Raw genomic sequence first — 13,039 nt, 5'->3', positions numbered from 1 at the left:
GGTCTTCTAGTCCAACCCCCTGCCTAGGCAGGAAACCCTATACCAGTGTTTCCTAACCTTGGTGATTTTATGTCCTGTGGACTTCAACTTCCAGAATTCCCCAGCCAGCATAGCTGGCTGGGGGATTCTGGGAGTTGAAGTCCATAGGACTTAAAGTCGCCAAGGTTGAGAAACACTGCCCTATACCGTTTCAGACAAATGGCTATCCAGCATCTTCTTAAAGACTTCCAGTGTTGGGGCATTCACAACTTCTGGAGGCAACTTCTGCTCCACTGATTAATTGTTCTCACTGTCAGGAAATTCCCCCTCCGTTCTAAGTTGCTTCTCTCTTTAATTAGTTTCCACCCGTTGCTTCTTGTTCTGCCTTCAGGTGCCTTGGAGAATAGCTTGACTCCCTTTTCTTTGGGGCAACCCCTGAGATATTGGAAGAGTGCTATCATATCTCCCCTAGTCCTTCTTTCTATTAAACTAGACATACCCAGTTCCTGCAACCGTTCTTCATACGTTTTAGCCTCCAGTCCCTTAATCCTCTTTGTTGCTCTTCTCTGCACTCTTTCCAGAGTCTCCACATCTTTTCTACATCGTGCCGACCAAAACTGAATGCAAATATTCCAAGTGTGGCCTTCCCAAGGCCTTGTAAAGTGGTATTAACCCTTCCCGTGATCTTGATTCTCTCCCTCTGTTTATGCAGCCTAGAACTGTGTTGGCTTTTTTGGCAGCTGCTGCACGCGGCTGGCTCCTATTTAAATGATTGTCCACTAGGATTCCAAGATCCCCTTCACAGTTACTACTATTGAGCAAGGTACCACCTATACTGTACCTGTGCATTTCGTTTTCCTTGCCTAAATGTAGAACCTGACTCTTTTCACCGTTGAATTTCATTTTGTTAGATAGTGCCCAATGTTCAAGTTTGTCAAGATCCTTCTGTATCTTCTGGAGTGTTGGCTATGCCTGCCAACTTGGTGTCATCTGCAAATTTCATAAGTTCCCCATTTATCCCCTCATCCAAATCATTGATGAAGATGTTGAAGAGTCCTGGGCCCAAAACAGAGCCTTGGGGTCCCCCACTGCATCCCTCCCTCCATGTAGACGCAGCTCCACTGAGGACTACACGCTGAGTGCGGTTGGTCAGCCAGTTACGAATCCATCTGGTGGTGATGCTGTGTAACCCACATTCTTCTACTTTATCTAGTAGTAGGTTATGGTCTACCTTATCAAATGCCTTACTGAAGTCCAAGTAAACTATATCGACGGCATTCCTCTGGTCTGCTAATTTTGTCACTTTGGCAAAGAATGCAATAAGATTAGTCTGCCATGTTGGCTTTTGGCTATTACTTTGTTTACTTTCCTCCCTCCCTCCTTCCTTCCTTCCTTCCCTCCCTCAGTCCCTCCCAGTGGTGAGAAAGCAGCATTGCAGGCCGAGTCTGCCCACTGCCAGCAGTTCGATCCTGAGCAGCTCAAGGTCGACTCAGCCTTCCCTCCTTTTTTAAAAAATATTTTTTTTATTTTTAAAACAAAGAAAAACAATACAATACATGCAAAAAACTTTCCTCAATTTCATCCAGCATGTTGTTTGGTTACAAACTTGTGCATCAGTTTTTACAATTAAAAATAAGATCACTGGTCAAACATAACTAAATACATCATCATCATAATTGAGCATCATGTGTTCAGGTTACTGCTAATATTAATCATCCATAGAGTATACAATACTTCTAGTGTGGCATATTCAACTCCAGAAATAGTTTTCCATTGTTAATCCAAGGAGTTATTGAACATTTCAATTCATGTATGTATCAATTATTCATTACATCATCATTAGTCCCTTTAACTTTAACATATAGAAATCTTTCCAGTATAACATGATCACTACTTACAATTATACATAGCGTTCAAATCATCCCATTCTTATACATTGAATACATTATTGTCCTTTATATATCATATGATCAAGCACTCTATTTCATAGCAAAAAACTTTCATAACAATGACTATAACTTTCTGGTAGTACATAAACAATTTCATTTCCAGGGTTTTTTTATCCAACCATTGGTAAAACATAGCCCAGACCTTATAAAATTGCTCATCCTCCTGTTCTCCAATTTCAAATGTAAGTTTACTCATTTCAGCACATTCCATTATTTTCCAAATAGTTTCCTCCTGTGTTGGTGTTTTCTCATTCTTCCAATTTTTTGCAAATACAATTCTAGCAGCTGTTAAGACATTTACAATCAAATATTTCAAGTCTTTACTGTATGTTTCTGGTATGATTCCCAATAAAAAAAAAGGTTCTGGTTTTAAGTCTATCTGTTAATGTATCATTTTCTCCGAACACAAATTGGATTTTAGTCCAATATCGTTTAGCTTCAGTACAAGTCCACCACATGTGGTAGTATGAGCCCGGCATCTGATGACGTTTCCAACATTTTTCGGATTTGTTCTTAGACATTCTTGCTATTCTCGTTGGGGATAAGTGCCACCTGTAAAACATCTTATACAAATTTTCTTTATATGCAGTTGACATTGTCATTTTATAGTTTTGAGTCCACAATTTTTGCCATTTCTCTAGGTCAATCCCATGCCCAAAATTCCGCCCCCAAGCTAACATAGTTTCTTTAACTTGTTCTTTCTGGAGTTTCACCTCTAATAGGTAGCCAGAGAGTTTTTAAATTACTTTTTCATCAGTACCTGTTAAGATTTTATCTAACTCAGTCATTTTATCATAAAAACCCTCCTTTTTTCGATCTTCGTTGTATCTAGAATGTATTTGCACATATGAATACCAATTAACTTCGATTCCTTCCTGTTTCAAATCTTGTATGGATTTGAACCCTCTGTATTTAATAATTCAGCATATCTAACTGTTTGTTCCTTTTTGTATGTTATTGGATATGAAAAAGCTTCAATGGTTGATATCCAGACTGGAGTTTTTAAATAGTGTAACCTCTTAACCGTCTCCCAGTTTAATAACAGAGCCTCTCTTATATGGTGCCTCCTAAAATAACCGTGTGCTTTAGTTCCCTTATACCATAAGAAAGCATCCCATCCCAACAGCAAGTCCTGACCCTCTAAATTGAAAAGCCCTACCATTTCTTAACATTATCCATTCCTTGATCCACGTCAGACTGGCTGCCTGGTAGTATAGCTCCCAGTCAGGTATCCCCCTGCTATATGAATTTCAACACCAATTTATTTAAGTCTTCAAAATAATCTTTCCCCAATCTAATTGGGATTGTCTGGAACAAATATAGGATTCTAGGTAGAATGTTCATTTTAATTGTAGAGATTCTCCCAGCCATTGATAGTTGAAGATTTTCCCATTTCACCAAGTCCATTGCAATTTGTTGCTTCAATCTAAAATAGTTATCCTCTTTGAGGGAACTGCATCTAGCTGTTAAGAAGATCCCCAAATATTTGACCTTGTTCTTAACTTCTTTTTTGTTTGGATGATATGTTCTTTGTCAAGATTTTTGTTTTGTCTTTATTTATTTTCAGCCTGCTACTTTTTCCATACTCCTCAATTCTTTCTATCAATTTGGGTGCGGATTCAAGTGGCTCCTTGAGAATGAAAACTAAATCATCTGCAAACTTATATTCTTCTTTTTCATAGTCATTCCTTTTATTTCTTCCTCTTCTCTTATCCTTCTGTTTAAAACTTCTAACATTAAGACAAAAAGTAGCAGTGATAATGGGCAGCCTTGTCTCGTACCTCTCTTTATTTCAATAGGGTCTGTCAATTCTCCATTTATCATTATCTTTGCTGTTTGCTTGTGATATACTGTTTGTATAGCTTGAATAAAATTCTTACCAAAGTTCATTTGTTCCATTTGTTGTATCATGAATCGCCTGTTCACATTATCAAAGGCCTTCTGCGCGTCAAGAAACATCAAGGCCATTTGCTTTTCAGAATGAGCTTCATAGTATTCCAAAGCGTCCAAGATTATTCTTATATTATGTCTAATTTGTCTCTGGTTAAAAAAAAAACATTTTGATCCGAATGGATAAACCCATTTAAATATTTTTTAAGTCTCTCTGCCAGTATAGAAGCAAATAGCTTGTAATCTGAGTTTAGCAAGGAGATTGGTCTGTAGTTCTTAATTTGCGTATGGTCTGCCTCCTCTTTAGGTAGCAATGTGATATATAGGCTTCTAACCATGAATTTGATATTTGCTTTCAACCATTACTTCATTCATAACTTCTAACAGGGGAAGAGACAAGAATTCCTTTTAATGTTTTGTAAAATCCCACTGGTGGGCCATCCGGACTGGAGGCCTTCCCATTCTTTTGTCTTTTAAGAGCTTCCGTTAGCTCCGTCACTGTTATTTTACCTTCTAACGTAGTTCTAATATTGTTGGGTATTAGGGGAAGATTTACATTTTGTAAATATTGTTTAACTTTTTCCTCTTTTATATTCTCTTGTTCATACAACTTGGCGTAGTAATCTTGTATGATTTTCTTCTTTTCCGCATTTCCATAGCGGGTTTGTCCTTGTTCGTCTTTTAGTTGTATTTTCTTAGCCTCTCTCTCCTTTCTCAGTTTATATGCCAACCATCTGCCTGGCTTATTTGCATTTTCAAAGTAATTCTGTTTAGCGCCTCTAATTTTTTGTGCCAATTCCTCCTTTTCCAATAAATCCATTTTGTGTTTAATTATATCCATTATTATTTTAATATCCTTCTTTTGTGGAGATTTCTGTAGCTCTTTTTCCAGGGTCATATAGTCTTTTTCTAAATCTTTACATGTTTGTCTTTTCTTTAAGTTTCTCATTCTTGTGTAGTCTATTATCAGGCCTCTAGAAAAGGCCTTCATTGTGTCCCAAAGGTTCTGCATGGATGTGTCTTCTTTTTTATTTCCTTTGAAGAAGAAAGCCAATTCTTTTTCCATTTTCTGTACAAAGTCTTTCTCTTTCAATATTGTATTGCTTAATGTCCGTCTAGATCTTGTTCTTTGACCTCTCCGTTTGATTATAATTGAGTTATGATCCACCCAAGTACTTAATTCAATTTCCACTTCTTGTACATCACCAAATAAATCCATTGAGGCCCAAATCATATCTATTCTAGAGAATGATAAGTGTGTGTTTGAATAGAAAGTATATTGTTTTTTTGTAGGATTTCTTTCTCTCCAAACATCTTTTAAGTTTATTTTATCCATCATCCCGGAGAAGGACTTCAGGAGTGTTTTTGTATTTGGTTTTATTGTTTTATGTGTTTTGGTTTTATTGTTTTATGTGTTTTATAATCCATGTTCTGATTTGTAATGCCATTAAAATCTCCCATCTCATACAAATGTTGACATAGTCTACGTCGCAAATTTTCTTGTGGAGTTTTTTTATAGAATTCATCTTGTTTTTCATTAGGTGCATAAATTGCAATTAAAAGTATTTTCCTAGTATTATCCATAATTTCCACCATCAAGATTCTTCTGTCTTCATCTGTATAATTTTTTTTTGCTGGAATTTTGTCTTTAATATAAAAGATCCCTCCTCTTTTCTTGCAGTCCGCCAAAGAGGTAAAAATTTCCCCCCAAGTTTTGGTTTTACTAATACGTGACCGTAACTTTGTTGAATATGTACTTCTTGTAAGCAAATTATGTCTAATTTTAACTTTTCTAATTTGTGAAATATTTTCCTTCTTTTGATTGCTGAATTAAGTCCATTTATATTATGAGCATTTTTTCTCCTTCCATCGTTATGCTTTATATATAGGATTTATGGCTCTAGTTGATCTTGGTGCCCGTCGTTCTCTAATATCTACACCCCCCTTATGGCACCTTCTTCAATATTGATCCCACCTACGGCTCCCTCCGTCTTCTCAGTTTCAGTCATGGGTGTATCTAACAGTTGCACCATTAGTTCTTCTTCTCCAGTCTTCTCGGCCTTCCCTCTCAAATGTTCTGTATAGAATGAGTGAAGGAGGGAGGAGCTACGCGTCGCAGCGGTACTGTGGCTTTCCGATTACTCTGGATAAGCTGTTGAATTCGGATCATCTGGACGGTCCAATCTGGACCCAAGCCATCCCGAAGAGACGGTGAGAGGAAGGGGAACATCCAGGGGATCCAGAGACACCCGCAAAGTCTCTGGGGACTTGGGAAAAAAACCCTTTTGTCGATGAGCCAGCCTCCCCCTGAGGAGGAGCCACATGTCACAGCGGTACTGCAGCTTTTCTGGTTACTCCGGATTAGCCGTTGAATCCAGATCGTTTGGATGGTCCTATCTGGGCCCAAGCCATCCCAAAGAGATGGTGAGAGGAAGAGGAATATCCAGGGGATCCAGAGACAGCCGCAAAGTCTCTGGGAACCTGGGAAAAAAACCCTTTTGCCGATGATCAAGAGCCAGCCCCCAGAGCTGCTGACAGCTCCGTAAAGCAAGCGCAGGAGAGAGAAGCATGCCGTTTTGGTGAGACTTTTTCTAACTTTTTTTCTATTGCAAAGAGAACACCCTACATTCGGAGAGTTAAGGTAAAATGAGAATAACCAGAGACTCAGCGGCTGTCTTAAGCAAGGCTAATTGAGATCGTTTGTTTGTTTTTTCCCTTTTTATTACCGGAGGTCAGGCTGGACTTTCGCTACAATTTAAAGTGGATTCGTTGTTGGAGTCTTCTCTTTATTTCTAACTTCTTCACTTTTGGAAGTGATTTGAATAGATTTATTCTTTTTTTTAAACTGCACTAAAAATTCCGTTTCTTTTTTTTCTCCTTTCCAAACTATTTTTATAGTCCGTGGGCTTTTTCCCTTGAATACGCTCTTTTAAAGGCAGAGTTGTAAGAGACTTGAGATCGGATATAATGTAACACTGCCACCTAGTGGACCTCTAAACAAAGTTGCCAATTTTTACTGCTGGAATTGTTTGGAGAAAACCTCTTTCATTCAAGGTTAAGGCCTGATAAGAGGCAAGAACACAGTTGTTTATGCAGGTGTTTCTTGTGGATCTTTAGTGTCTGGAAACCTATTTTGGAAGATGAACGAAAACATATCAGGGAAAATTGATGTGACCTTGGAAAGGCCTCTACATCAAAAGGGGGGGAAAAACTTTGAACTCTCTCCTCTCTTCTTCTTCTTTTGCCGAGAGCGTCTATATCACTTTGCCTGGGATGTGAGGATCTTTTTTTCTATTTGCTCTCTTTTCTTTTGTTTGTTGAAGCCTGGAAGTTTTGAAGTGTTGAATATTGTTTTTTTCCCCTCTTCCTACCTTTTTGAGATATTTGAGATATATGAGACATCTGGACGGTTGGTTCTTAAATTTAAATGGACTGAACTAAAGGAATCTGCAAGCAAAAACTTTCTTTTTCCTTTTTTTCCTTTTTCCCCTCCCATTTTTATAATGTTCCCATTCTCCTGCCCCCTTTTTTTCTCCTCTTTCCCTTTCTTTAAATTGGACCTTATGATTTGGAACTAATTGGACAAGGTGTTTAAGATTTTTATTGTCTTTTTGTTTTTAGCACATTTCCTATATTCTTTTTTACTTTTAACTCTGACCCCCTTGCCTACTTCTTTCACTTATTTACTCTTTCTTGTTCTACGTTTTTGAGATATCCCATTGGTTATCTGGGATATCTTTTTCCTCTCTTTTCTCGCTCTTTTCTTTCCCTTTTCTTCTTTTCTTATAGTCAACATTAATTGGATCGAGCTACGAAAAGAAAAAGAGAGAATAAAATCAGGAAGATGAGCAGAAAGACCACCACCGGTGGGTTCTGCAGCAACGACTCCTACCTGCTCCCCGGCAGGAGGACAAAGATCAGTACAGACGATGATTCAACAGGAAAAAGAGAAGGCTACATCATTAGAGGCAATTATGCAAGCAATACAAAAATCGCAAACAAGCACCGATGGAAATCTAGATACGCTTGTAAAGAGGTCTGAAAATATGGAAAAGAGGATGGAGACAATGGATCAGCGAATTGGGAACATAGAACAAAAAACAGGTCAAACAGAGGGAAAGATTCAAATTATTCAATAATGGATCGTGAAACAAGAAGACAGAATGCAAAAAATTGCTGAAAGAGAGGAACAAAGAGAGAAGAGGGATGAAGAAGTTGACAGTAGATTGTGCGAAATGGAAACAGAAAGCAGTTCAATAATAGGATGGGAGATGGAGCACTCTGAGTATTTCTTAAGATTTCAAAATATAATAGAGGAAAAGGGAGAGAATCTGCCACAAATAATATCTGAAATCCTGAAAGATGTGTTAGAGATACCCCAAGAGAAGATGATGGATGGCATAGACGAGACATTTCGGGTAAATACAAGAAATGCAACGAGAAATGCTCTTCCAAGGGAAGTCCATGTAAGATTTACTAAAAAAGCACTGAAATTACAAATATTGCAGAAAACAAGAGACAGAAAACTGGAATACAAAGGCAAGGAGATTGTCTTCTTAAAGCAAATTCCAAGAAGAGTGAGAGAGAAGAGAAGAAAATATCAATTCCTGACTACAAGTTTACTTAAGATAGGCGTTAACTATAGATGGCTGATACCGGAAGGTTTAATGTTTCTATGGAAAGGACAAAGGTACAGAATTGATGCAATTGGAAAAGCAGAAGCCTTCTATATAGCCTTCCCTCCTTCTGAAGTGGGTAAGATGAGGACCCAGATGGTTGGGACCAAAGGCCGACTGTGTGAACTGCTTAGAGCTCCTCCTGTTGCAAAGCCCTGGGAAGCGATGTGTAGGTCTAAGGGCGGCTGCTCTTGCCTGAGGAGGGTCCCTGGGCATTCTTCACCGGGAGTCTATGTGAACCCCACTCGAGTGAGATGGGGAGGGGGCTTAGGCCAAGGACCCTCCTCCTTTGGCTGCCATTGTTTGCGCCTAGAAGGCTCTGGGTTCAGGTTTCCCCCCGGGGGACCCCCTCCATCCCCCAAGGGCCCAGGCAATGGGGGGCCCTGGCTCTCCCCCTGAAGGTGGCTCTGGCCAGTCACTCGGGGGCATCCCAGGCACGGAAGGCAGGAGCAGCACCAACCACTGGGGTGGGGCAGGGAGACCCCTGGCCACGGACCCTGCCCTGACTGGACATGGCCTCTTGGGGCACCAGTGATACCAATGGCTTGTACGGATAGTGTTCGACTTACGACCGTCTGTTTAGTGGCCCAAGTTGCAGCGGCACTGAAAAATGATGCACTGCTTTGCATTTATGGCGGTTTCAGGGCCCCGGGGTCGAGTGGCTGCTTGTCCACTGACTCCTTATTTATGAAGGACACAGTCTCCCGGGGGTGTGTGGGTGTCATGTGATCCACATTTGCGACCTCCTGACAAACCATGGGGAACCTAGATTCACTTAACAATCGTGTTACTAAGTTTAAAACTTCACTTAACAACGAGGAGCGAGAAAGGTCATAAAATGGGTCAACACTCACTTAGCAATACAAATGCTCAGTTGTGGCTATAAGTCAAGGACTGCCTGTATTTGGGGGGGGCTCCCCTGAAATGCTTGGTGAGGGTCTCCTTTGCTGCCGACATGGGGCAGTGACGGGCTCTTCCTCCTTCTGCCTTCCCCTCCCCAGGTAAGCGGGAACTTCCCCCCCCTGAGCCATGCGGGGTCCAGGCCAACGGCTGCTGGCGAGTGCAGCCCCTTCACCGAGATAGCCATGAACAGCTGCCGGCACAACGGGGGGGCCATGGGGCCGCTGGGCCGCTTGGGCATCTCCCCCCGCCACCTGCGGGAACTGGACGCCGAGACGCAGCCGCTGCAGACCTTCCCCGACTCCGACCTGGAAGTGGTGGTCTCCAAGGGAGAGCGGGGGAAGGGCTCGGACCCCCAGCTGGACGGACAGGTGGAGGAGGGGGACGTCCCCCCCCGGCAACCCAAGAAGAGGAGCCCGAACGTGGGCCATCGGCTGGGGCACCGGCGGGCACTCTTTGAGAAGCGGAAGCGGCTAAGCGACTACGCCCTCATCTTCGGCATGTTTGGCATCGTGGTGATGGTGACGGAGACGGAGCTCTCCTGGGGCATCTACTCCAAGGTGAGCCCCCCAACCCCCTCACCCCTCTGGGCCTTCAGTGAGGGGGGCTGAGACACAGAAGGGAGCCTTGGGAGGGGCCTCCCCACATCGCCCCCCTCCCCAATGTCCCTTTCCCCCCCCGACTCCTGTCACTCCTTTGTCCGTCTCCTGTGACAAAACCCACCAGGATCCCCTGAGTCTGGGGGCTCCAATCTATGAACCCCCTTGGCACAGGCTCTGCCCTTCCATCCCACACTGAAGGGGGCTTTTCCCTGCGGGAGGGATTCCTCACCCCACTTCTGTAGGTCCCCAGCCATCCTCCCTCAGACCCATGGCCTCCCCTCCCTCCCTCCCTCCCTCCCTCCCTCAGGCTCCTCCCTCTTTCCTCCTCCCAGGCTCCTCCCTCCCTTCCTTCTTCCTTCCTCCCACCTTCCCTCCCTCCCTCAGGCTCCTCCCTCTTTCCTCCCTCCCTCCTTCCTCCCTCCCTCCCTTTCTTCTTCTTTCCTCCCTCCCTCCCTCCCTCTTTCCTCCTCCGTCAGGCTCCTCCCTCTTTCCTTCCTCCCTCCTTCCTCCCTCCCTCCCTTTCTTCCTCTTTTCTCCCTCCCTCCCTCTTTCCTCCTCCCAGGCTCCTCCCTCCATTCCTTCTTCCTTCCTCCCTCCTTCCCTCCCTCCCTCAGGCTCCTCCCTCTTTCCTCCCTCCCTCCTCCCTCTCCTCCCTCCATTCCTTCTTCCTTCCTCCCTCCTTCCCTCCCTCCCTCAGGCTCCTCCCTCTTTCCTCCTCCCAGGCTCCTCCCTCCCTTCCTTCTTCCTTCCTTCCTCCCTCCCTCCTTCCCTCCCTCCCTCAGGCTCCTCCCTCTTTCCTCCCTCCCTCCCTCCTTCCTCCCTCCCTCCCTTCCTTCTTCCTTCCTTCCTCCCTCCTTCCCTCCCTCCCTCAGGCTCCTCCCTCTTTCCTCCCTCCCTCCTTCCTCCCTCCCTCCCTTTCTTCTTCCTTCCTTCCTCCCTCCCTCCTTCCCTCCCTCCCTCAGGCTCCTCCCTCTTTCCTCCCTCCCTCCTTCCTCCCTCCCTCCCTTTCTTCTTCTTTCCTCCCTCCCTCTTTCCTCCTCCCAGGCTCCTCCCTCCATTCCTTCTTCCTTCCTTCCTCCCTCCTTCCCTCCCTCCCTCAGGCTCCTCCCTCTTTCCTCCCTCCCTCTTTCCTCCCTCCTTCCTCCCTCCCTCTTTCCTCCCTCCGTCAGGCTCCTCCCTCTTTCCTCCTTCCTTCCTCCCTCCCTCCCTCCCTTCTTCCTTCCTTTCTTCCTCCCTCCTTCCCTCCCTCCCTCCCTCCCTCAAGCTGCTCCCTCTTCCCTCCCTCTTCCCTCCCTCCCTCCCTCCTTCCTCCCTCCGTCAGGCTCCTTGCTCAACTCACCCCCCTCTGACTGCCAGGATATTGCCTTGGCTTCAGCCCCCCTCCCATCACTCCCCCCCCCAAATGTGTGGAGTCCCACCCACAGGATGGGGAGACTGTGTGGCTCCTGCCTGCCTGCCTCCCTCCGTCTCTTCCTCTCTCTCCCTCTCTCCTTCCAGGATTCTTCCTACTCCTTTGCCCTGAAATGCCTCATCAGCCTCTCCACCGCCATCCTGCTGGGGCTGATCATCATGTACCACGCCCGGGAGATCCAGGTGAGGAGGAGGAGGAGGAGGTGGGAGCCTCTGCCAGCAGCAGCCGGGCCCAGGGAGGGGCAGAGGGCTGTGCTCCAGGGTGGGGGGACGGGGTGGGGGGGAGGCTGGTCCAGGGAGAGGCGGAGGCTCCGGCAGGGCTGCCCCTGGCCCTCCTTGCCCCGGACGGGTGCCAGGCAGGCACTGAAGCGCCTCGTGGGTTGGGGGCCCTGTGGGTTGGGGGGAGGCAGCTGCGGGTGTCGCCGCCTCTTAAAAAAAACCAAGTTTGAGCTTCTCTCATTGGGTTCCCTGGGGGCAACTGAGGGGCAGCAGAGGATAATTCGGTCGGGCTTTTGTCCTGCCTCGGCCTGCCCCCCCCCACCTACCCCCTCCCTCCTGGGCCTGGTCTGCTTGGCCGGGAATGGCTCCTTTCTGCCGCCCAAATCTCCCCATCTCTGAACCCCACATGCCCCCTTTCCAAGAGAGCCCCGGAGACGGAGGCCCCTCTGCCCCCCCTTCTGAGCGCCCTCTGTGCCCCGCCCAGCTCTTCATGGTGGACAACGGGGCGGACGACTGGCGCATCGCCATGACCTACGAGCGCATCTTCTTCATCTCCCTGGAGCTGCTGGTCTGCGCCATCCACCCCATCCCCGGCCAGTACGTCTTCACCTGGACCACCCGGCTGGCCTTCACCTACGCCACCTCGGAGGCCAGCACGGACGTGGACATCACCCTCTCCATCCCCATGTTCCTGCGCCTCTACCTGATCGGGCGGGTGATGCTCCTGCACAGCAAGCTCTTCACCGACGCCTCTTCGCGCAGCATCGGCGCCCTCAACAAGATCAACTTCAACACCCGCTTCGTCATGAAGACCCTCATGACCATCTGCCCCGGCACCGTCCTGCTGGTCTTCAGCATCTCCTCCTGGATCATCGCCGCCTGGACGGTGCGCGTCTGCGAGAGGTAGGAGCCCTCCTCGCTTTCCAGGGGGGGGGCGGGGAGGAGCCGCCCTGCCCCCAAAGCTGGACTGGGGGCGCAAGCAGGCAGCCCAAGGACCAGGAAGCGTCTCTGGAAGGTCACTTGACAGCAAGCCCCCCCCCCCCCCCGAAGGGCGAGCAGCGCTTCGTCCGGCCTTGATGAGGTCAGACCGGGGGGTGAGGGGGGAGGTTGCCTCCTCCTTTGGGCACCACGATATTAAAAAAAAGACAACATTGAGACTCTGGAACAAGGGTGTCAAACCGAAGGCCGCAGGCAGGATGCCCCCCCCGTGGGCTCTGGAAAGAGCGAAGGAGGGGCCCGCGGTGCCTCTGCCGGTGAACACAGAGCTCGGGAGGGGGGCGGGGGGGGGCCTCTCCAGCTCCGTTTTCGCTGACGGTTGGCTGCAGGAGGCCGTCGAAGCTGAAAACGGAGCTCGGGAGCCCGTTTTCTCTGGCAGAGCACCTGGGCCACCACCTGCGCCCTCGACGCGAGAGAT

At 46.5% G+C, this 13,039-nt stretch overlaps 1 protein-coding gene across 3 annotated transcripts in view; it reads left to right on the top strand.

The window, feature by feature from the left end:
• KCNN1 (potassium calcium-activated channel subfamily N member 1) overlaps positions 1-13,039 on the top strand; it is a 40,869-nt gene that overhangs the window by 21,415 nt on the left and 6,415 nt on the right. For all 3 annotated transcript variants that reach the window (XR_004254561.1, XM_032208377.1, XM_032208386.1), the window contains 3 exons: positions 9,496-9,954; positions 11,494-11,589; positions 12,110-12,528. Coding sequence is in view for 2 of the 3 variants with exons in the window: in XM_032208377.1 (XP_032064268.1) it covers positions 9,496-9,954; positions 11,494-11,589; positions 12,110-12,528 (974 nt within the window). In the remaining variant the exon portion in view is untranslated. The remainder of the gene's footprint in view (positions 1-9,495; positions 9,955-11,493; positions 11,590-12,109; positions 12,529-13,039) is intronic.

This window comes from Thamnophis elegans, chromosome 1 (assembly GCF_009769535.1).
Source record: "Thamnophis elegans isolate rThaEle1 chromosome 1, rThaEle1.pri, whole genome shotgun sequence".
NCBI classification, from domain to species: domain Eukaryota; kingdom Metazoa; phylum Chordata; class Lepidosauria; order Squamata; family Colubridae; genus Thamnophis; species Thamnophis elegans.
Note: the sequence above shows the minus strand (reverse complement) of the source record. Positions and strands in the feature narration are given on the sequence as shown.